The following is a 25,849-nucleotide window of genomic DNA, read 5'->3' as shown; positions in this document are numbered from 1 at the left end:
ACAGCGCCCCCTGATGGTCTGTTTGTGAAAAGGAATAGATTTCTCATGTAAAAGGGGGTATCAGCTACTGATTGGGATAAAGTTCAATTCTTGGTCGGAGTTTCACTTTAAAGGAAATTTAAAGGTAAAAAAATAAAATAAAAAAACAGTTGAACATACCTGCGGCTTCTAGCAACCCCCTGCAGTCATCCTGTGCAGGATTGCATTTCTGAGTCCCTCCGGCCAGCAGCAGCGTCGGAACCCCCCCCCCCCCTCAATGCTGTCCAGAGAGGCACCTCCTCACCGCACCCCAAGGCAGCGTTCTGTGCACGTACGGGACAGTACGGGAGAATCACTACTGCGTGTTTTCGCAGAATGCTCCTGGAGGTACTGCGATCAGAGTGCGGGTAATTCTGGCCGCACATGTGCAGTAGCCTCCATCTGGCCATGACTGGACAGCTTTCAGGGGGTCATCGCTGCTGGCTGGAGGGTTGTGGAAGGACGGTGCGGGCACAGGATGACTGCACGGGGTCGCAAGAAGACCCAGCTACGTTAAACTTACTTTTTTTTTTTTAGTATAGTAACACTTTAGGTTGGCCATACATTAGTCGTTGGGCACCATCTCTATACGATAGATCCCTCTCTGATGGAATCAGACTAGAGAGGCCACACACTGCAAACAGATTTTTAATAGATTTCAGCATGAAATGGGGGGAGAGATATTACTCAGGGATGGGGGGGGCTGTTATGTAAGTTGCGGCTGTAGCAGCGCTGACAGTAATTTTGGCTCTAGCAAAAAAAAAGTTACCAAATTCCGATAAAAACAGCGTAATTCGGCCGCCAGCTGGAGACTGAATTACAACTTACCCCCACTGTACGGCACCTTGGAGGAGGAAAAGTAATTAACGGGGCTGGGAAAATTGCCACCGCAGGGCAACACTTATTTGGCACCCCCCTGCGCCTTAAATTTTCCAGCACCCTTTTTACATGTATGTGGGGGAAGGGTTGATCACTGATCATCAGAATATGGAGTAATAAAGTCATCACTGCCGCTCCCTAAACCAAGCCCCTTCGAGCATGAACCGTCCAGCATGCCGGATTGATAGCATCTATCAATTCAGCCTGAAATCTATTGCAATTATCGATCGGGCGTCCATGTTTTGACATCGATGTCTGCCAGATTTGATCACTATGATCCAATCGGCCGGATAGTGATGCCGCAAATGAGTCATGCATGGGCACCTTTAATCACGGATGCTGATCTCTGGGGATTCTCATGCACAGCAGTCTTGTCATAGACGCCAAGGGTTTTTTTTCACTTATTTGTCGGTGTTGGGTTAAATGTAGGAGACAGCTCACCTGCAATTAATAACAGTTGCTACTGCATACAATGTTCCAGAGATGACAGCAAGGAAAGGCTCATAATTGCCCCCTGAGGGATGGCACTGGCTTCCCGAGGCTATAATAACCAGGCAAGTAAGGTTGGGAGATAATAAGCTTGGCTGCACAGTCACAGATCGATCGTCGGCGCCCCCTGCGGACTAATCATGAGCGTTACCTTTGGCATCGTCTCCTTGAATATCGTACGCATCTTCCAATATAGAGAAGGGTTGACTTTTATTACTTACCCCTGTAAGAGTGCTGTCTCGTTCATTTAACCCAACACAGACAATTAAAACACTGGTGATCCTATGACAGCATCTACAGCTTACAGAGAACAGTGTGAAAAGACACCCAGTGAGCTGCACTACTGCGGAATGATAGGCCTAGTTAAAGCAGCAGGATTCTTCGCATTGGATTTCGCTTGAATCATTTGGGCTATTGTGTCTTTCCACTTAAAGGGGCACTATGGCGAAAAATTGTAAAATTTAAAATATGTGCAAACAAACAAATACAGTAAGTAGTATGTTTTTTCCAGAGTAAAATGAGCCATAAATTACTTTTCTCCTATGTTGCTGTCACTTACAGTAAGTAGTAGAAATCTGCCAGAAGCGACAGGTTTTGGACTAGTCCAGCTCTTGAAAGAGGATTCTTAGCAAGGATTATATTCTTTATAAAGAGATTCCCTAAAAAGGATATAAACAATGGTACTGGCCAGCTTCCCTGCTCCCTACACAGTTTTTTGGCAGTTGGACAGAGCAACTGCCATTCACTAAGTGCTTTTGAAAATAAATAAATCCCTGAAAATCCCCCCCATGAAGAAATGGGCTAGTCCAAAATCTGTCGCTTCTGTCAGATTTCTACTAACTACTGTGAGTGACAGCAACATAGGAGAAAAGTAATTTATGGCTTATTTTACTCTGGAAAAACAAAACATACTTTTTATTTGTTTATGTTTGCACAGATTTTAAATTTTACAATTTTTCGCCATAGTGTCCTTTTAAGCACACGTCTGAACCAGTTGGGTGCTTGTTTACTTGGAATCTAAGTTAAAGCAGCAGGGACAGCCATACTATCCCAGGAAAAAAAATACAGTGTATATAAGTAGATAAATACTTGTTCTAACTTCTACTTACATAACACATGCATTGCACTGTCCACGTTTTGATTTCAGTGAATTGTATGCAGTAAATAAAGAGAAAATAGTTACCGGCATTTTCCATCTTAACTGAAGCCAACCCTGATGTAATTTCCTCCCTTCTCTTCTCCTAGAAACTGCACTGTCCTGGCTAGCTTGTTTTGTAAACACATGTGACCACAGCATAGATCATATTTCAGCAGCTTACTGAATTGCCCTCAGCCAATCAGTGAGGAGCAAGAATGTGGGCGGGGTGATAAGCTTCCTTCTCGTTGGCAATCTACCAAATAGAGCTAGGCTGACTGAAAGAAGATTCATTACAGCAGAAACATTTCTGAATTGATTGGAATGATTGCAATGCAGGATCAGGTTGTAGACTGCATAATAAACACAGAACAGTGGGTAAGTGGAATTTTATTTTGTGGCTGACAATCACTCTTTAAAGAGAGGGGTCAGAGGAAAACAGACTGCTTCAGGCTGACAAAGGAGGGGTTATGAGTTACCGTAATCTTTCTAACTATGGAATAGTAAAATGTGGCCTGGTCTGAGGACTCTAGATTGCTGCTGAGGTCACAGATGTGGTGGTCAGAAATCGGTGGCAACGATACGAATCCATTAAGCCAGCTTGCCTTGCGGGATCCGAAGCATGAATGTGCAGCTGACCAATCCATAGAAAGTGTGAGGTCACCGTGTCAGCATGGAGCAGAATCTCAAAAGAAGGTCTCCAGCGTCTTGTGGAATGCAAGCCACAAAGAACAGAGGCTGTTTGAAAAGCAAAGGGAGTAAAGTGGTGCTGCTGCATAGATTGGGTGCAGGGTGGTGCCGCTAATGTTAAAATCTCGGTCATTTTAATCATCAATATTTTAATATGTACTCCATGGCACCTATTCTAACCCTCTTCTCTAAGTGTCTAACCCAGTGATGGCTAACCTTGGCCCTCCAGCTGTGACAAAACTACAAATCCCATCATGCCTCTGCGAGTTATGCTTAGAGCTGTCAGAGTATTGCAATGCCTCATGGGACTTGTAGTTCCACCACAGTTGGAGTGCCAAGGTTAGCCATCATTGGTCTAACCCTTACCCTCCCCCCCCCTAATATGCCTAGCCCCCTCCCATATAGTACCGTAACCCTAACAACCCATTAATGTCCAACCTCCTTGAGAAGGGTATATTGGGCGCCACATGGGGCCCGCGATGTGGGCACAGCTATAGGTCATAATGTGAACTGCAGCTATAGCAGCGCTCACTGGTGTCATTCAGGCGCCAGCAACTGTGAGTTCAGCAAATACTTTACTTTAAATGTATACCGCTAACATTTTCCCCCTGCATTTCCCCAAATCTATAGCCATACAACCACAACACACACTGGCTTTTTCTGTAGCAAACAAAAACAAAAAAAATGAAAATATCTGAATTTTTAATACATTTGAAAAGTTTTTCCTTTTTTTTCTGCTGGAAGTGTGGATTTCTGGTGGAAGGGTTGCTGGAGAGTCTTCCATTGCAGCAAACCTCAGCATTTGTCCTCACTTTATACCCAGTCACATGAAGGATCTGCAGGGATGCTCTGATGGCCAGGAGAACATGTGGCCACCTGGAACGGAGGAGATGCCAACAAAGGCCCTTCGAAACACACAGGGTGCTAAAGTTTAGTTAGTGGCAAATAGTGGACAGTCTACAACCGGCTGCAATGGAAGATCCCCGCAACTGACCAACTTACGGGCGTTGACCTCTTACAAGGTTTGTACAGTCCAGATGACTGAGGGTAGAGACCGCTGGCTCTCCTGTGAATTGCGTACCCGTAGGGTACAGAGTAACCCTATAAATAAGGAACATACAGGACTGTGGAGCAGGCTTGGAATACAAACAGCAGTGTTAAACATTGTACATCTCATGTCAACAGAAATATTTGTATAACGCACACCAGGGGAGAGTCCACCATACAACTCACAACAGCCAAAAGCCCACCATACAACTCACACCTGAGGAGAGCCACCATGCAACTAGCAGTAGTGGAGAAACCACCATACAGCTAACACCAGAGGAGAGACCACCATACAACTCATGCCAGATGAGAAAACACCATACAACTCATGCCAGTGAAGAGTTCACCATACAGCTAACACCAGTGGAGAGACTACCATACAACTCGAATCAGCGGAGACACCACCATACAACTCACACCAGCGGAGAGCCCTCCATGCAACTTGCACCAGTGGAGAACCCACCATACAACTGGCACCAGTGTAGAACCCCCCCATACAACTGGCACCAGTGGAGAGCCCACCCATACAACACCAGTGGCAAGCCCACCATGCAACTGGCAACAGTGGAGAGCCCACCATGCAATTAGCAACAGTGGAGAGCCCACCATGCAACTGGCAACAGTGGAGAGCTCACCATACAACCAACACCAGTGGCGAACCCACCATGCATCTGGCACCAGTGTAGAACCACCCATACAACTAACACCAGTGAATAGCCCACCATGCAACTGGCACCAATGTAGAACCCCCCATACAACTAACACCAGTGAATAGCCCACCATACAACTGGCACCAGTGGAGAGCCCCCCATACAACTGGCACCAGTGGAGAGCCCACCATACAACTGGCACCAGTGAAGAGCCCACCATACAACTGGCACCAGTGAAGAGTCCACCATGCAACTGAAAACAGTGGAGAGCCCACCATGCAACTCAAACCAGCAGAGAGCCCACCATGCAACTCAAACCAGCAGAGAGCCCACCATGCAACTCAAACCAGCAGAGAGCCCACCATGCAACTCAAACCAGCAGAGAGCCCACCATGCAACTCAAACCAGCAGAGAGCCCACCATGCAACTCAAACCAGCAGAGAGCCCACCATACAACTCATGCCAGTGAAGAGTTCACCATACAACTGGCACCAGTGGAGAGCCCATCTTACTACAGTGGAAAACTTATCACACACCAATCACCAGTGGAGAACCTGTCATAACTTGTAACAATGGAGGACCCACTATAAAAAAAAAAACTCATACAAGTATGGTACCCATCATACAAGTCAATGTCAGTGGAGAATCCACCCTAAAAAACAAAACAAAAAGAAAAAACCTGCCAGTAGAGATTCCACTATACAAAACTCCAACCACTAGAGCACCTAGCATACAAGTTATTCCAGTGGAGAACCCTGAAGAAAAACTACAACCCTATATATATATATATATATGGTGGGTAGGGGGAAGTACTGCCACAGAACACCTAGCAACCTCATGGCAAATATTCTTAAACTGTTGGAATCCAACTATACTCAAGTCTGGTATGAAAAGGTGAACTCACATTATATACTGACACTTCATCTAGACAACATCTTACACAGAGTAACCCAAGTCAGACCATCAGAGTTGGCCATGAAATGGAAGCCCTTTTCTGAATGGTTAATTGGTGGCAGAGCCCACCTATTAATCTGGGATTGAATGACCCCCTCTAACCTGTGCAAAGACTGGTGCGGCCACACTGTAGGGGCGGGGCTTATAGGAGCTGGGCGGCTGGGGCGGGAAGCCGTGTGAAGCCATGTTGTAGTCGGGCGGAGGTATAGACAGGTCATCTTTATCCAGTAGGTTCCCAGTGCTGCTGCTCTTTCCAGGCTGTAAGCTGTGAAGAGACAAACATGAGAGAAGTACATGCATCAGGGCGACTGCAGAGAGGTGTTAGTAATGCCCAATGATTGGCCAATCGAAATGCAAACAGTAACAGGCTGATGGTGTAATGGTTAAGGGCTCTGCCTCTGACACAGGAGACCTGGGTTCGAATCTCGGCTCTGCCTGTTCAGTAAGCCAGCACCTATTCAGTAGACCTTTGGCAAGTCTCCCTAACACTGCTACTGTCAATAGAGCGTGCCCTAGTGGCTGCTGCTCTGCTCTGGCGCTTTGAGTCCGCAAAGAGAAAAGCGCAATATAAATGGTATTTGTCTTGTCTTGTCTACTAAAACTTCCACGTAGTAGGAGGGGTGTACCTACACAATTTGGTCATAGTATTCAATATCTGCTCACCCTCATACTACATGGAGGTGGTTAAATTGGCCTGTCATTGGCCCATTAAAATGTGATGTGTGTACCAGACTTTAGTCAATATTGGCTTATTCAATATGAGGTTTAGGTGGGCTAAAAAAAAAAAAAAGCAACCGTATTTCATTCTTCTGATTTCTTACAAAGTAAGAGAGGCCAATAAGTCAGTGTTCTATCACATAGATCTACACTAGGATTTGTCATGGCATCATGACGGGCATATCCGGTTACTCACTTTTGTGTACGGCTACCGCCATCTCGCCCGTCTACCACCCGCGTGTATGAGAATGGGAACCATCCTCTCCTGCGGACAGAAAGATACAGGTCACATTATATCATAAACGTTCCTTCCAGATTTCTTTCCACCCAGTTGCAGTTCTTGAAGAGTCCAGCCCCAGACCTAAAGTCTCTCTTGTGATTGGCTAGTTTCCGTAGAAGTAGGCCTCTCCCATGAGGCACTGTGGTGATGTTAGAGCTGTTAGAGGTCTTATCAGGTGGAATAAACACAATAAAGAAGGTCTAACTCTCCATACTCCAAGCCTATCAGTTCTGGATAGAGTGCCCCTTTAATAAAACAGCATAGCTTACATTTTTGTCTTCTCGCTTTCGCCATAGTGCCAGCCGTCCCTGGCTTCGGGCACCAGCAGGGTGATGTAGTCGCCGTTGCTGAAGCTGAGCAGGGTGGTGTTGTCCCCCGCGGAGTGTGAGAAGATGGCCTGCACCCGCGTCCTGCTGTTCTTCTCTAAGCCGGCCGCCATGGAGCTGGAGCGGGGGAGGGTTTTGTTCTCCGCTGGGCAGGAAACAGACAGGTTTAAATTAACGATCGGCCATATTGTACAGCTGCCCCATAACCAATCAGATTCTCTCGTTAAAGCCCTAGGGGTAGGCTGATTTTTTAATGCATGCTGTTTGGGATAAGTCATCGCTTGCAACGCACAAAAGTTTTATGCCTTGCACGTTAAAGGAATTCTACCACGAAAACTGGTACATTTTAAAAAAAACATGTACACCTACTTATATATTGCATTTTAATCTGGGAGAAATTAATTTCTTATATCACTTCCCTACTATGTTGCTGTCGCTTACAGTAGGAAGTGAATATCTGACAAACCTGACAGGTTTTGGACTAGTCTACCTCCTCATGGGGTAAGCTCAATAACTCCTTTATTCTTTACAAAAACACTCTGGAAATGATCTATACTAACATGTTGGCCAGCTGTATTCATGTAATTAAGGCACTGGGTAATTTGGAAGAGGGACAAAGCCGAAAAACAGGTCACCCTGCTCCTGCATAAGTCCCGGCGGCGTTAATTACTATTCCCCCTCCAGGCCGCTGTGGATCCAGGGGTAAGACATTCGGCTGCTTTTGCCAGTGGTCGAATTATGCAGTTTTTATAGTAATCTGGGCTCCATCTTTTGACGGCGCCCATATTACTATCCGAGTGCCGCTATAGCCGTAATTCATATTACAGCCTATGACAGTGCACACAACACTGGCAATTGGACTGCCATTCAGTAAGTACGTGGGGGAATTATGACCTGGCCGGTTCAAAAGTGAAGGGAATTTATAAGCTCAATATTTCCTCCCGTAGGGGAGACTTTGATAGGATTCTGAGGCAGAAGGAGTGCGGTTGGATTTTTAGACTTCGTACTTTAATCCCTTTCGGGCATAATGCGGACTTCGGTCTGCAATGCTTTTTATAGAACCTTATCTGTACTCTCTTACCGGCCGCGCTCCTTCTTGCCCCAGACCTATCTTAAAACTACATATAAGCTTATTAGATGGAGACAAATTACCTGGAAAATTCTTTTCCCTGTCCCCCGTGCTCACTCTCACTTCAGTGTACAATCTATTCCTTGGTTTATAAATCAACTTATCTCCATGATCTCCTCCCCCTCCCTTCAGCCCCTTTCACTTATTGTTAGGGACGACCTGTAGTGCAGCTCTGTGGTGGGACACTATGAGGAGGTGCACTTGCACTATATTGTGTTAGTGCACTTTTGTCTGCTTGTGCCCAGGCTCTAAGTTCAATAATTCTGTTGTGCAAATGTAACATTAATCGGCACTACAATCTGTGCTCTGCATGACTCCTGCCAAGCCCAACCCATTCAATGGGCAGGACAGGAACGTTTAGAATATAAGTGCGACATACCGTCATGCTATAGCCACACCCTGAGGAAGCGCACATGCGCGAAACCGGTCGGTGGGAGGAGCTAGAGGACCCGATACCAGCGTGTGATTCTCTTCACAAGCCGGCGCGCTGGAGTGTCCGCGCGGAAGGATCCTTGGATCTAGATCCCTGATTCTGTGCTGAGGCTTTGCCAGTCTTCAGCGGGCCGGCGTCCTGCAGTTAGCCATCACGACTGCACTTCACCAGCCGTCACTGCCACGGACATTGGGCACAACATGGGAGCACAACCGACCAGGAGAGATCAAGGATCCGAAGCAATATCTGATCGAGCTGCGGAACTGACACGGCAGGTATTTTGTGTCCATGCGGACTGTTATTGCCATTTCATGGAATAGATGCAGCCCCAGCTTTGCTTGCTCCTTGCTTCTTGCTCTTTGTGAACTGCTGGCTCTCTTCTCTGCTCTAAACATGCCTGCTATTCTTTGAGTCTGCGAGTGGGACTCTCTTCATGCTTGGATTGCCTTTCTGAACTGTTTGCAGAGAAAACTCATGTGATTTGATCCGTGGTGTGTACACGTGCTGCTTAGGAGATGGACTGCACATGGTAGCCTGCATAGCAGGTACCCGTACACACGCTGGTACTCATTTTCATCCAAAGGGTCCTCGCTCCTAGGTCTTGGGTTTTATTAGGTGGGTGGGAGGGTGTTGTATTTTGTGTATCTTGTTTGACATCCAATTACATGTTTTATATTCCAGACTGATTAAGCAATAAAGTGAAGATTTTTTGTACCCACTTAATACTTGTCCAGTCGTGGTCAGATCTCACTTCATAAGCACTACTTTTTATTTTCTACGTGGGGGAATTATCATGGTTTTCTTTATTTTCCAATGAGCAGACAGACTAGTCAGATTTCTACTGCCTACTGTAAGATATAGGAACATAGGAGAAAATTAAGTTATAAAAAAAATAAATAAATAAATACGTCCCCCTCAGATTAAAGCAAACCTGAAGCGAAAATAAACGTATGACATCATGCAAATGCGCAGTGCGCTCGTCGCCACGGGTGAAGGGTGAAAGATGTAGGATGCGTGCAGCCGGGCCAGCGCACTAATGCCCAAACCCAGAAGAGGATGCTGGGGGCATTTCAGCACCAAAGGAGGGGGACAGAGAAAAACAGGGGAGTGGTGGGTCCTCAGGACAGCTTCTAGTGCATGTCTGCTACCCCTGTTTTTCCTCTTGAGTTCAGCTCTGGTATCCTTTAAAAATGAGCCAGTTAAAGAGGCACTAGTGCATACGTAAATCAGGTAGAGGAAAGATTTTACAATGGGCAAACACTGGCTAAATTATTAATAAAGTAATCTTCTAAAAAAAAAAGGTAAGAAGTTTTATTCATTTCGTTCTATTTTAGTTTTTTATTGCCCACTTATGTTTTTATTGCCCACTTATGTTAAGCATGAAGATCAAAGCTGATTCGCTGCAACACTGCAGATCTCCGCCCCTCTCCGTGAAAGAAGACAGAGGGGCGGAGATTGGCGGAGACTGACTGCACTGGAGGCGGAGATACAGCACAAAGCTCTGCCTCCCCAGGCAGCAAAATCCACGACCTGGAAAGTTGTGCAATTTTACCCCAAGATTTTGGGGGGATAAATACCTCAATCTGCTGCGGTGTTGTGGCAAATCAGCTTTGATCTTAATAATGAACATAAATGGGCTATAAAAAGAGCTAATTAATTTGGCTTCAGACTCTCTTTAAGTCCCTCTTGAAAAGTAAATTCTGTAACTTTCGATTGTTCCATTCCCAATCTGCATACAATTTGCAATAAACATGCATGCAAACCAAACTGAATAGCACGTCATCGGCCATCTCTACTGCCTGCAGATAATCCTACATAGATGAGTGGGGTAAAGTGTGGGTACTCACCGACAGTATAGCTGTTTTTGGGAGGGACGCTCTTGCGGGCTGGAAGTGTGTTGGAGTAGGAGTCGCTGATCTGTTTGTGGGGTTGTGACGGGGATGCCTTGGGCTTCATGTCGGCCCAGTGGTCATAGAGGCTGGGGGGCGGCCCTGAGACGCCGTTCATGATGGGGGTGCCTTCCTGTGCAGACATTCTCTGTGGAGACAACCAAACTTTGTGAAGGAAACTGTATGCCAAACACCAAGGCAACCAAACGTCACATGATGCAAAGCAAGCGGAAACAATGGTCTCTGTGCAAAGCGGGTTTGGTAGAAATTTCATATCTTTTATGAGCCCTTTAACGCTATACGTACCCCCACAAAAGGAGCCAACTCTGGGGGCACCGGCAGAGGCTTGGCACCGGGGATGGGGTCTGATATGGACAGGCTGGATTTGGAGTTGGTCATTGGCCCAGAAAGAGGACCTGTCAGGATAGTCCCATTGGGCCCAGCAGCCGCCATCTGTTGCATGATCTGAAGGGCTCGGTCGGGGATCTTATTTGGGTCGTTGCAGGCCTGTTGCCAGGAGGGAATCTTCTGGCTCAGCAGCTCCTTACCCTGTGAATAAAAAAACGAGAATCAAACGGTTAACGAGTACCAGTAGGATACAGACGTACATCCTGTAATCAAAAAGAGAAAGGGGGGAAATAAAAAGTGATACATTGAGTATATGAACGTCCAAATTAACATTAAGTTTAAAAGTGCAGAAGTGGATAATAAAGTGGTGGTGGCGGGGAGGGGGGGGGGGGGGGGGGGGGGGCTATCTCCAGAGAAAATACACTTACTGAATATGAGAGCTGGTTCTTATAGGAGGAAATGTACCCTGGGCCCACCATCACAAATTGAAGTATGCTGCTCAGAAACCACCAAGTTGGGGACACAAAAGAAGAAAGAGGGGTAAGTCAGAATGGCCCCTTGCCCCAATGTGGGCAAATGTTTTTAAAAGGCAAGCACAGAGCAAGGGAGCAGATTCCGGCGGCTTGGACATTTGGTGACCCACCTGGGACATTGGAACACATCTGTACCCAAGACGGGAGACCTTCATTCTGGGACATATCCCAGGTCAGGCCTGGATTTACATCACAGGAGCCTATAGGCACAGATGTTCTGGCATTCTAGACTCCGCCCTCCACGAACCCACAAACCCCCACCACAAATTTGCTGGCTGGCCCAGCTGTTACCCCTTTCCTACTCCCCATGCCCAACATAGGTAGCCACAGGTGCCCCTTAGTATTAGGCAGTCAGACGTACTTCCAATATTAAGTAGCTAGAGGTGCTCCCAAGTATTAGGTAGCCAGAGGTACCTTCAGTATTAAGCAGCAAGAGGTCCCCCTGACTGAAGGGAGATCTGGTCAGTGGAATGCTGAGAGCTGGGTGAGTAACCTCTCATTCACACTCTGCTCAAGACTCTGCATAGTAAAGGAGAAAAGATAGCTCTTGGGGATGGGAGTGAGCCACCTTCCTCAGACGCCTGTAGACACGTGCCTACAGTGCCTTATAGAAAATCTGGCCTTGTCCCAGGTGAAATGGGACATCTAGTGACTGTGTTGAGCAGTAGTGCAGCATTTAATCAGGTCCGCCTGTCAATATTTCACATTTCCTACGTTTGAAAGTTTTATTTTTCTTCTGGGAATCAAACCATTATTCACCAATAGAAACAAAACCTCACCATAGCGCGTTTGGCGCGGTGTACGTTGGATCGGTTGCCATGGGCTACTGCCCACTACTACTGCTCTTTGCACAGCCTCGTTAAACAAGACCAGCTGCCATTTGTGTGTTTACTGAGCGGCCATCCAAGGATTTGGGATTCTGGCTTGTGCTGAGTGCATGGAAGTGACGGCGCTGGACCAGTAGATGGCAGCAGAGTCCTCCAGCTGAAGAGGGGATTTTCTCTCCTCCCTCCTTCCAAGCAAGTGGCACTGCATCTCGCTGCGTAAAGCATGTGGGCAGCACAGAATGTGTGTGTGGGAGTGAGGAACACGGCTTTCATACTGCACTGCACTCACCCCCCTCCTCCTCCTCCTCTATTCCATAAATAATAGGTGGGCTGCCAGCTCTGGAAGTGGAAGCTCTGAGCCAGGCAAGCCATCAGGCCAGGGAAAGCTCACGTCCAGCCATGGCGGGCATATGGACGCTGCACCTTCAGCCACGTGATGATTTATGCAACAGTAACTGCCGTGCCTTGCCTAACATAACTGGTATAGTGGCGCCCAGCTTCTGTACCGAAACCACCTGCTTTGCATCCCACCCCTCCAAACAAGTAAAAAAAAAAAAAAACTATCCATCTAATGCTAGGCATACACGACTCGTTTGTGTCCTTTTCAATTTAGCCGCTGATGGCTCGATTGAGAATATCCGACAGGTCCGATGACCTGCCGGATAGATTCTACGCTCGATCCCCGCTGATAAGGCATGTCCGCGGGGAAGAGCGGGAATCGATCCGCGCGAACGAGCGGTGACGCGCCAGCAGCGCATAAACTGACCGTGTATGCCTAGCATAAGATACACTTCGTTCCATCACTTATTCGGGGGAAAAAAAAAAAAAACCTGCCCACAGATTTCCAATCTACCTAGCACCGCTGCCTCTGTAATAATTCCTTTTCTGTACAGCACCTTTCTCCTATCGGACTCAAAGCGCTTGTGAGGCAGCCACTAGGGTGCGCTCTATAGGCAGTAGCAGTGTTAAGGAGTCTTGCCCAAAGAGCTCCTTACTGAATAGGTGCTTGCTTACTGAACAGGAGGAGCAGAGATTTGAAAAACACACACACACACACACCATCCCCCCCCACCACCACCCACCCACCCACCTGACTTGAGGCCAACAATTCACTAGTTTTGAGGGGGGGGGGGGGGGGTTTAACCATGCATTTGTTATCTCGTCTGGACTACTGTAACCTACTACTTTGTGGACTACCTTCTAACAGACTGGCCCCGCTCCAGTCGGCACTGAACTCAGCTGCTCGTCTCATTCATCTATCTCCTCGATCTTCCTCTGCTGCTCCTCTTTGTCAAGCTCTTCATTGGCTGCCAATTACCCAGAGGATCCAGTTCAAACTCCTAACCCTAACCTACAAAGCTCTCCACGCTCTCTCTCCTGTGTACATTTCCTCACTAGTTTCCGGATACCAACCCACCCACAATCTCAGATCTGCACATGATCTTCTGTTGTCCTCCTTTAGAATTACCTCCTCACATTCACGTTTACAAGACTTTGCACGAGCTTTACCACTCTAGAATCCCCTCCCCCAACAGATCAGTCACTCGCCAACCTTTGTTATCTTTAAACACTCTCTAAAAACTCACTTGTTCCGACAAGCCTATGCACTACCTTAGGCCACTTCCCTTTGTCCTAAGGCCAAATTGCACTCCTGTTAGATATCCTAAAACACACTGCCTCTATATATTTGTTGTATACTACCCCTCCTCTTATTGCCCCCCCCCCCTCCCCACTTCCCTTTAGATTGTAAGCTCGCAAGGGCAGGGCTCTCTCCTCTTTTGTGTGTTGGAAATCATTATACATTTTATTCATCGTGTTACTTTTATCACTGTCATTACCAATTCTGTATTTAGTATAATTTTTGTATTTTGTCACCAATTATGTATCTTGTATATTGGTGTACACCATTGTCTGTATTATTATGTACCCCATGTTTCTTACTTTGTACAGCGCCACCGAATAAGTTGGAGCTTTATGGTACCCAGATCCGCCTCTCCTGTGACACACTTTGCACTTGTTAAAGGTTCATTATTCAGTCTCACCACGTATAATTAAAATGTGCGGTGCAATGTCGTGCATTGGAGATTTAAGATAGTCAGAGACAACAATAAAGAATATCTGGACTCATTAGCATAGCCCAAAGCAATACAGGCTGTGTGTTGTGTCAGAAGCCTTCCATCCACAAACTAAAAAAAAGTGAGCGACAAGTCTTCACCCCATCATACAAAGCTCTGAATAAGTCATCACCTCCTTACATTTCCTCAATCTTCAAATACCATTGCACCCGGAACCTTCACTCCTCCCAGGAGACCCCCTTGTGCTCTAGTTCTAGTGGCTGGATAGTGTTCTGGTTAAGGGATCTGCCTCTGACACCAGGGTTCCAATCTTGGCTCTTGTTCAGTAAGCCAGCATCTAGTCCGTAAGGAGAGCTTGGGCAACACTCCCCAACACTGCTCCTGCCTATAGAACACATCCTAGTGGCTGCAGCTCTGACGCTTTGAGTCCGCCAGGAGAAAAGTGCCATTTGTCTTCTCTTGTCTAGCTTGGTCTCCTCCTCTCACTCATGTATCCAGGACTGCTCATGAAGATCACCTCTGCTTTGGAACGCTCTCCTACATCCTGTGTGTATTCCTCTGAGCCTGGGAACCCTCAGGACCTTGCACACTGGCACTGTGAACCTGCGTTACTTTTTCTTACTGCAAACTGCCGAAAGTGTAATGTAAGCAGATGGAGCCTAGCAGAGTACGGTGTGCCAGAAGCATCCGATCTGACGCTAAGTCTACAGCGCTTTACTACATGAATGGCGCTTGCCGCACGGATAATGCAATAATGCAAGTCAATGTGCTAAACTGGCAGTGTGCATGAAGGAAGCGCGATACCAGTGTGCACCAGCAGGAATCCCAGTGGCTTACTTCCTGCCCAGTACAGAGTGAGGGGCGGGCATATGCATATGACCCGGTCGCCACACTGTGCCATAGGGTCATGGGAAGCTGCATATCTGCAGTGCGATCATCACAAAAATCCAGTGTAAAACCAGCCTCAGTCGTTATTTCATAGAACACCTGTTCAGACAAGCCTATAATATGGTATAGGTAGCACTGGAGTCTCACTGCCTCATCCCCTAACGTCTCCTCCCCTAATTTCTCCAACCCACTCCCCCCTAGATCAGGGGTGTAGCACTCAAATATAAAGCGGACAAAAATTGAGCTCTGGCTTTAAGTCGCGGTCCGGCCTCAATGTCTAGTGGTCACTGCTCTCCCTGATAAAGTTCCCTGGTGTCTAATAGCTCCCAAACATCCCCTAGACCAGTGATGGCTAACCTTTGGCACTCCAGCTGCGACAAAACTCCGAATACCATCAATGCCTCATGGGACTTGTAGTTCCAACACAGCTGGAGTGCCAAGGTTAGCCATCACTGCCCTATACAGTTCCCTGATGTTTAGTGGTTCTCCCTTCCCAGACGTATGGTGGTCTAGAGTGGGCCAAACATAATGCAAAGTGGGGAAACCACCTGAGGGCCAGATCTTATGGCTCCGAGGGCCAGATTTGGCCCACGGGCCAGAGTTTGACATGTATGCTTTAGATTGTAAGCTTGCAAGGGCAGGGACCTCCTCCTAGTGTTTCTTATGCTGCTAGAATCGGCGATGTCTGAAACCACACTTCAACCATTTGTATTACTGGATGTCCTGATAGTATGGAGCATAGATACTTGAGCAAAGAACTCTGTTCTTTTGTACTAGGTACGGTGCTACAAAAGATGTTGCCGCTATATAATTATTTATGAGTGTAAATATTTAATGACAAAAGAGGCACAGGCAAATTTTCAAGGCTTACACTGGCCCCATTTGGGGATCTTTTATGAACAGCCAACTACCTGCAGGCGGCGCTCACCTTGCTGTGATAGCCAATGGAGCTCTTGGCCACGGCACACTGTTTCTCCACCAGGAAGCAGTACCGCCTCCTCTCTTCCGTCAGAGCCGTCTTATATCCGTCAGACACGTAGTTCTCAAGCTCCCCCTGCTTGTTGCTGATGGCTTCAATGTACTGCAAACATACAAAAAGGGAAGATTTACCATCCAATAAAAAAAAAAAATCGCTGTGAAAGTTTTTGGGTCCCCCCCCCCCTTTTTTTAACACGTAAAACACATTTCTTTGTCACAGCTGATACAAATCCTGCAGCAAATCTGCAGTGTGTCCACTTCCTGCTTTCATAGAAGACGACAGAAGGTTTACATCCTGTGTTTACAAATTAACTGTTCTGCCAAGGCAGAGGATATTCCTAAACTGAAACAGTCAAGATCAAATTACAGTTGTGATTAGTCAGATAAGGGGGGGGATGGGGGATTAGACAGGCTAAACTCCCTAAATACACACAGGGTGCATTTCACAGTTTTCCTTCTGTACAAGAGTTTAGGTCTACTTAAAAAAAAAAAAAAAAGCAGCAGTAAAAACCCATCTACAGAGCCTGCTAATATGCCTTTATCTGAGCTGCATCAGGCCACCAAGTCGTTTTTTTTTTTGTTTGTTTGTTTTTTTCGGTTTGTTTTTTTTACAGGAATTTAAGCTGCAGAAGCCTCGTTTAGGTTCAGGCCAAGCAGCAAATCCTCTCTGCTCACTATGAAGAGGTTTATGAAGATTGCGGTTTATCCAAAAGAACATGAAGCCTTGTACGCACCATGCAATCTTCCCTTCAGTCCTATTCTAACGAGTGATTATATCTATACCTGAACTCAGATCTGACATCAATTGAATATAGAAGGGGGCTAATGTAAACACATATGTACATTTTTTCAAATTCCGATCAGATCTCCGATTGGACTAAAAATCATACATCATCATGTCTGATCTGCTTCTGAAAGATCGATTTTGAGCTTGGTATTAGTCGCTGGCAATCAGCAGGCTGTCCCCCTCCTCTCCAGGTCCATCTTTTTCTCGATCGGAAATCATATCTGAAGTGAAAATTGCATGGTGTGTAGCCAGCTTTAAATCTGTTGAATTGATGAGATAAGTGGTCAGCTGACACATTTGGGAGGCAAGCTTTAAAACGGCTGTTCTAAGGTAAGTAACCACCAGATGCAGCAAGAGACCGAACTCTCCCCAATCGATAACCAATCAGGCAGTCATAATTCTGTCCCCTTCATCCAAATTACACAAAAAAAGAAACTGGGAGCCCACAATGGTGTAGTACGTTAAAGGGGTTCTGTGGATAGTTTTTAAAAACAAAAACTGACACTTACCTGGGGCTTCTACCGCCCCCTGCAGCTGTCCTGTCCCGCACAGTCCTCTACGATCCTCCGTTCCCCTGCCGCTGGTTACGGTCCAATCATTAATCAAACTAGATTAATACAACTGTGCATGCGCAGCTGCGCGGTTCTCGTTCCCGCTCGCATCTCCAGGAGCTTACTGCACAGGAACAGTACGAGAAAACTTCGTACTAGCGTCTCGTACTGCGCAGTAAGCTCCCGGAGATGCAAGCAGGAGTGATCGCGAGCGGCCGCGCAGGCGCAGAATTATTCATCTAGTTAGACGAATAATTGGACCATGACCAGCGGCGGGGGAACGGAGGATCGTAGGAGGACACCGTGGGACATGACAGCTGCAGGAGGCCGATAGAAGCTCCAGGTAAGTGTGTTTTTTTTTTTGTTTTTTTTTATTATAAAAACTATCCACAGAAGCAGGGCTGTGGAGTCTGAGTTGGAGTCGAGGAGTCGGAGCAATTTTGGGTACCTGGAGTCGGAGGTTTCAGTAAACTGAGGAGTGTCAGTCTAATTTTTACAAAGGCTATGGATTTGGTTCAAAAATCATCCAAGGAGTCGGAGTGGAGGGGTCTGAGCAATTTTGGGTACCTGGAGTCAGAGGTTCCATAAAATGAGGCGTCTGAGTCGGATGATTTTTGTACAGACTCCACAGAACCCCTTTAAATCACAGGTATTGAGTGATAACTGCAGTATGTCAGGAAACCTCTGTAAAGGGGCTTGGCTTCCTGACATACTGCTGCAATTGTTTGCTCCACTTACTGCCTGATGAAGCAGGATTGAACCTACAAAACATGTTGCATTGTGGAGTATATGAATAAAGCTACTTGTTGACAAATCAACAGAATTGTGTCTACTTTGGGGAGGCAAGTCCACCACTACCTCCTCTTTTATTAGGGTTTTAATACATTTTATAGTTGTACTGGCACCTCTGTTCCAACCTACATTTCATCCAAATTAGATATAAAAAAGTTAAATTGAGAATTTGAATAAGTTCTGCTGCTTTGTGAGCTGGATACTCAGTAAAACAAGGCCAGAAGAAATGCTGAATGGGTGCTGTGCCGAAGCACAGACTGCAGAGTCATCTGTGCCGGGAGACAGGAAAGTGGATCTGGGTCAGAACAGACTCCTGACCCAGACTGATTACACAGATGCCCCGCAGGGACTCTGGAAACCAGGCCTCTAATTATGGAAAACTTCCATCAGTGACAAACCTGCTGGAGGATAACTGTATACAGTGGGATGCAAAAGTGTGGGCAACCTTGTTAATCGTCATGATTTTACTGTATAAGTCGTTGGTTGTTACACTAAAAAATGTCAGTTAAATATATCATATAGGAGACACACAAAGTGATATTTGAGAAGTGAAATGAAGTTTATTGGATTTACAGAAAGTGTGCAATAATGGTTTAAAGTTAATAGGAACTGCGTTTAAAAAAAATGAGACAGATACTTACCCAAGGAGAGGGAAGGCTGTGGGTCCTATAGAGCCTTCCGGCGCCTCTCCTGGTCCCCTCGTTCCAGTGCTGGCTCGCCCGGTAGCAGTATTTGACTAATTTAGTCAAATACTGCTTTACCCGGCCGAAGGAGGCTTCAGAAGTCTTCAGGGATCCCGAGGGCTCCTGAAGAAGGGCGGCCCTGTACTGCGCCTGCGCAAGCACACTCTTGCACGCCCACGCCTGTGCAGTATGGAGCCGCACGTCTTCGGGAGAACACGGCTCCCGAAGACTTCCAAATACCCTTTCGGTGGGGGATTGAAAAAGGGGGCGAGCCAGCACAGGATAGGGAGCACCGAGAGAGGAGACGGAAGGCTCTATACGACCCAGAGCCTTCCCTCTCCTTAAGTATTTGCTTCATTATTTTTTTTTAAATGCGGTTCCCATTCACTTTAAACAAAATTAGGCAGGTGCATAAATGTGGGCACTGTTGTAATTTTATTGATTCCAAAACCTTTAGAAAACTGGTGGAGAACAATCTAATGGTGGTTGAATTAATCTTCTGATGTGGTTTGGGAGGGAGGGGGGGAGAAAGAATCCCCCAAGGGCACAATAAGTACATACAAACTCCATGCAGAACATGTTCTCAGCAGAGATGATGAATTACCAGTAGATGCTAATAATTCTAGGCTTGCAAATAACTATACTTTAGACTGCATTCAATTTGGCAGGCATGAATTATCCCCCAATTTTGAGTCCCCCAATTTTTATTGTACCGGTTACAAACAATAAGCAGCTTGAAATTGGACCAATGAAATGCTGGAATTAGAATGAGCTCATTGACTTTCTCCAGCCCTGGGCAGGATTTAGACACTGTACACTATCCCGAAAAAAATACATACAAATAAATGTATATTTCTCCCAGAGTAAAATGCACTATAACTTACTTTTTTCCTAAGTTGCCATCACTTACAGTAGCTAGTAAAAAGCTGATAGATCTGTCAGATTTTGGACCAGTCCATCTCCTAATGGTGGGTTTTCAGTTATTTCTTTATTTACAAAAGCACTTCCTGAACTGTAGTTGCTCTGTCCACCAGCCAGCACAGTGAGTAAATGAGTAGAAAGCTGACCAGCATACAGTGCTTTTGTAAAGAAGAATGGTAATACGGAGAATCTCCTATGAGGAGATGGACTAGTCCGAAACCTGTCACATGTCAGCTTTTTACTACCTACTATGACAGCAACATAGGTAAAAAGTATTTTACAGTGCATTTTACTCTGGGAGAGATCTACTAATTATGTATCGCATGCGGAATTCACATGGATAATTGTGACCACTACCTTGACAAAAAAAAAGTGTATTTGTCTGTACAAGCAAATATTCAACTACTAAACTTCTAATTAGTTCCCTGCATTCTGAAGTGTTCTTCTCAGTCCTGCAGGAGTTTTAGGACCTTTAATTAGTTATTAGAAGTGACACTGCTGTCTGGTGAATTCAGGACCGTAAATGTGGCAATCTCACTTTCACACTAATGTTTTAAAGAGAAACTTAAACTAAGCATTGAACTTCATCCCAATCAGTAGCGGTTACCCCCTTCCCACGAGAAATCGTTAACTTTTCTCAAATCGATCATCAGGAGGGGGAGGGGGGGGGGTCTGTATGGCTGATATTGTGGTGAAACCCCTCCCACAGTGTGATATTATCACCATGGTCCTGATAGTTTGCAGTCTATGAACCTAGTTCCATTATGGGAAATAAGGGTTTTCTCCAACTGCCAAGCAAGCAGTATCTACCCCTGTGCATAGAACTCTCAGTAACGAACATTCTGTACAGATCACCTGTACACTAAACTGCTTAGTGAATTGAGAGGCCTATGCGTCTTTTCCCCTCTGTTGTACATCCTTAAAAAGCAGGCCTCCAACACAGTACCAATGTGAATCTAAACTACCCTTACAGCGAGAACAAAAAACGAAACACAGCCTAGTTCTATGCAGGATTGGGACTGCACACGTTTATCTCAGGTCTCCTCTGGATATCTTTACATGTTTATAGAAATGGGGGAATTTATCTCGATCCCCAGCCTGGAGGATATATATTGCACGCAGCGCAGAGCGAGGCATTAATGCAATCTATGATCGCCCACATCACATAGATGATAAAAGCAGCCACATACAGCCATCAGTGGCCTTTGATGAGGCTCCCCGCGGCCTCCCAGCGGGCGACATCTACGCCTCTATCTGGCCACAAAATGAAACGAAGAGACATGAAAACACTGGCAGAAGATAAAACGCAGAAAAAAGCTGCACCTTACTAAGGAAAACACGCAGTGTCGATTCATTATTTAGTTTGATTTAAATAAAATAAAAAACACACACACACAACTGATACCAATTGTACATCAATCTATACTTCAAGGCAAGTAAAAACTGTGAAAAAAATAAAAGGAAACATGGACGGTTTCATCTCTATGTGTTCTATAAAATTCCCATTGCAGGAGGCCACACAGAGCTCACCGGATTTCTACAATTAGGCAATTTATTAAATACTAAAGTTTATAAACGCTAGAGTAAATATTCCCATCTAGGGCTGTTTCTAGGCATAGGCCGCACAGGCAATAGTCTGGTGTACTCTTACACAGTGAGAAAGTCTGTCTGAATGGCTTATATGCTGCAGAAGCACACCTGTGGCTTTTCGTGGATGTGGTTTACGTGGCAATTTATTAAAGAGACACTGAAGCGTCTTTTTTTTTTTTTTTTTTTTTTACCTTAGTTTGGTATGCAGGCATGTCAATCATTAAATTCCAAGCTGATTTGCTGCATTCCCGTGGCAGAACGAGTTATTGATGCCCCTGAAATACCCTGGCTGAATTCCACGGCTTTCCAGGTCGTAGATATTGCTGGTAAAGTAATAAGGGGGGGTGGGGGCAGTGGCTACCGATACCAGGGGGCACCTCTGGCAAACTACACCTGGGAGTCCCTCTGTCTACCTATACCTGGGGACCACTCTTGGGTACCTATACCGGGGGGGGGGGGGGACCTCTGGCGACTTCTACCTGGGGGCATCTCTGGCTACCCATACTTGGGGGCACACCTGGCTACACAATACAGAGGGGTATTTCTGGCTATCCAATACTGTGGAGCAGATCTGGTTAAGTAATACTGGGGGGCTCCTCTGGCGACCCAATACAGGGGAACTCTGCTGTACCTTGAAAAACAGATTGACAATTTCTGAACAATCTTCAGTGTAGCTGCAGATTTTATGCTGCCCATACACGATACAATAAAAACGTTAGATTTTCCCATTTATTCGATCTAATTGATCGAATGAAAGTTGAAAATATATTTTTTTTTTTCGATCAAGAAATGTGAACGATTATCCCGTTTTTTCGAGAAAAATCTGATCAGACATGCTGGAAAAATCGTTATATTCAATCTAACGGAATAATCGAACTAAATTATCTAATTGAAAAAAATTAAAAATTTACCATGTATGGCCACCTTTAGGCAGATCTGATTAAAATGATCACATTTGCCAATTGTTTGTTGAACACACTGGTGACTGTTCACACTGGGATTATAGGTTGCGGATCATTGATCCTTTACTTCCTCATACCGTGGAAGATGAGCCGAAACGCAACATGGGAACGCCCAGATTAAATATGTATGAAGTCGGCTTACCTGACACGAGAGCTCAGAGAGGTGCTTTCCATGCAAGAGCCTTTGTTGTTTCACTTTTTCATTTTATGTCAACTCTGCTTCACCCGCACAGGATCTGCTGCCTCAGCAACTGAGGATGGCAAAAAAACGCAAGCGCCATCTAATGACCCAGATAAACTCTCGTTACAGTCAAGGTACCCCCTCTGTGCACTGCAAGAAGGCAGACAACAGATCCTACTGAGCAACATTCACTTCCTAAAGCTCAAAATATACCAAATAGAGCATATCTAGACAGCAAGATAACGCTACCAGCATATGGCAGGATCTAACCCCAAATGTATTCCACAGCTGAAGGGAGAGTGAGGTGGAGGCTGCCATATTTATTTAATTTGAAGCAATACCAGTTACCTGGCTGTCCTGCTGATCCTCTGCCTCTAAAACTTTTAGCCATAGCCCCAGAACAAGCATGCAGCCAATCAGGTGTTTCTCACTTAAAGTGAACTATAGACGAAGCACCCTCATGTATTTTACCATATACAGTCTATCAGTGGGAACATTAGAGAAAACACCTACCTTGCTCTCTGTTTCATTCTTCACCGCTCAGCCTGCTTGTTAACAGCCCTGATAAAATCCCAGACTGAGCATTCAGTCTGGCTTTGCTCAGGGATCATTATAGCTGAGTCTGTTTTCTCTGATGTCTTTTCAAGCCCAAGCCTGCCCCCTTCTGGCTCTGCTATAATGACTCAGCTATAATGATTCCTGAGCAAAGCCAGACTGAATATTCAGTCAGGGATTTTATCAGGGCTGCTAACAAGTAGGCTAAGCAGTGAAGAATGAAACAGCAGGGTAGGTGTTTTCTCTAATGTCCCCACTGATATACTGTATATGGTATAATACATGAGGGTACTTTGTCTCTGGTTCACTTTAAAGGACACCCGAGGCAAAAATAAACAAATGAAATAATTGTATCTATCTTCCATTTCCTAAAAATGACTTAAGATATTCCACAGTTTTATTTTTATGTTTAAATCTACTTTTTAAGTTTTAACGGTTTTATTGTTTTTGCTCAATGACACATTCAATGAAGTATGCCAGAGCTACAATTTATGAACTACTGTCTCTTTTTATATCTCTTTCCAGCTCTCAGAAGCCATTTTCTGCTAGGAAAGTGTTTTAGGGCTGGAACCCACTAGAGCGATTTTTCGAGCGTTTAGGGAGCGATTCAAAACACTAGTGATTTTCCTAAACACTCAGCTAATGTTAATGGATGGGTCAAATTCCACTGGAGCGATTGCGATTAGCAAAATAGCAAACGCAGGACATGCAGCATTTTTGAGCATTAGCGTTTTGCGTTACTGTTTCTGCAATGTAAAGTATATAAACGCTGGCGTAATCGCTCATGAATCGCTATACAGAGCGATTTTACTAGCGTTTTAAAAATTACTACACACTAAAAAAAAAAATGAAATTATTGAAAGGACCAAAGGCAAAACGTTTGCACTTTTTAAAAGCGCTACCAAAAATCGCCAGAAAACGCTCATGAAATCGCTTATAAAATGCTCATTAAAAACGCTAGCGATTGCGACTAGCAATAGAGCTTTGTAGTGGGTTCCAGGCCGAATAGTTGAAATTTCTTATTAGTGAGGCTCACACTGTAGTCACTTCCTGTCTGAGTCAGGACTGAGTCAGCCACTTAAGGTAGCCATACACTGGTCGATTTGCCATTAGATCGACCAGCTGACAGATCCCTATCTGATGGAATCTGATCAGAGAGGGATCGTATGGCTGCCTTTACTGCAAACAGATAGTGAATCGGTTTCAGCCTGAAACCGATCACAATCTGTTGAGCTGCTCCTGCCGCCTGTCTCCCCCCCCCCCCCCCCGTATACATTACCTGAAGCTGGCTCCAGGTCCTCTTCTCCGTGCTGCACCCCACACCGCATCCCAGCGTACACTGTGTCACTCCGTGACCAGGAAGTTCAGATAGAGTGCCCTCTATTTGAACTTCCTGGTCACTGGAGTGACACAGGTAGTTCATGTACGCTGGGATGGAAGCAGGAACAGAGCGGTGCAGCGCGGAGAAGATGCCCGGGAGCCAGCGTCAGGTAATGTATACTTGATCGGATCGGCCGCCGCTAACGACGCGCTCCCTACCCGCGGGCGATCAACGGTAATTTTCCGCACAGCGCGATTGACGGACCGATCCGATTTCGGGAGGAAATCGGATTGGCGGGTGCGTTTAGCGCAAACGATTGGCAGCAGAGTCGATCCCAGTGATCGAATCTGCTGTCGAAACGGGTGCAAATCGGGCCAGTGTATGGCCAGCTTTACATACCTGATATTTTACTCTTTCAGGCAAAAAAAAAAAAAGGAACACATCATAGTTGTGTGCCTGGCACTGTACATACTTAAAGGATACCCGAGGTGACATGTGACGTGATGAGATAGTTTTACGTATGACTGGATTAGCTGCATGCAGTTTTGTGATTTAGACACTACTGCAGCCAGTAAGATCAGCAGAACAGCCGGGCAACTGGTATTGGTTAAAAGGAAATAAATATGACAGTCTTCATATCCCAGATCCAATATGTCATTAGATCCTGTAAACATGGTCTACAAATTGCTATATAAATACAAATCCATTCTGAATAGCACAATTTACGTAAACTATTTTTTCCCCTGTGGATGGGATATCTCTTCTGTGTGTGTTTACATAACTTCGCTGGAAAGGGGCAGGAATGAGGCGAGGTGAGGAGTACTCAGGACGGTTTTACATTACACATAATTTCCAGTGTTTTGTGATCCGTTTCTGATGATTTGCAAATTGCAAAAAGCAAGAACATCTGCAAAATGGAAATTGCAGGATCACATTATGACCTGATCGCAAACGTCCTGCCTGCTTCATTCTTCCATGCATTTGTTTCTAGCATCCACTGAAAAATCACCCGTGGCCTTGTCGGCGACTTTACATCCCAATTTGGAGAGGTCTTTTTCCTCTGCGCAGTGTCTAGGTTGTCAGCATTGTATTTTAGCAGCCTAAACTGTTTTATCGATAGTATCGAGGAATACCAGAGCTAAGCCAGGAACTGGCTTATCTGGCAGAATATTTGTGGTCGTAGTTGAGGAACCTGCGCTGGGGAGGGGGTGGGGGGAGGTT

At 45.6% G+C, this 25,849-nt stretch overlaps 1 protein-coding gene across 3 annotated transcripts in view; it reads right to left on the bottom strand.

Annotated features, from left to right (window-relative positions):
* BAIAP2 (BAR/IMD domain containing adaptor protein 2) overlaps positions 1-25,849 on the bottom strand; it is a 307,153-nt gene that overhangs the window by 45,106 nt on the left and 236,198 nt on the right. For all 3 annotated transcript variants that reach the window (XM_068263779.1, XM_068263777.1, XM_068263778.1), the window contains exons 7-12: positions 16,236-16,388; positions 10,943-11,185; positions 10,595-10,784; positions 7,129-7,330; positions 6,776-6,844; positions 5,965-6,127 (exon numbers count right to left, since the gene is read on the bottom strand). In XM_068263779.1, coding sequence (XP_068119880.1) covers positions 5,965-6,127; positions 6,776-6,844; positions 7,129-7,330; positions 10,595-10,784; positions 10,943-11,185; positions 16,236-16,388 — 1,020 coding nt within the window. The remainder of the gene's footprint in view (positions 1-5,964; positions 6,128-6,775; positions 6,845-7,128; positions 7,331-10,594; positions 10,785-10,942; positions 11,186-16,235; positions 16,389-25,849) is intronic.

This window comes from Hyperolius riggenbachi, chromosome 12 (genome assembly GCF_040937935.1).
Source record: "Hyperolius riggenbachi isolate aHypRig1 chromosome 12, aHypRig1.pri, whole genome shotgun sequence".
Taxonomy (NCBI): domain Eukaryota; kingdom Metazoa; phylum Chordata; class Amphibia; order Anura; family Hyperoliidae; genus Hyperolius; species Hyperolius riggenbachi.
Note: the sequence above shows the minus strand (reverse complement) of the source record. Positions and strands in the feature narration are given on the sequence as shown.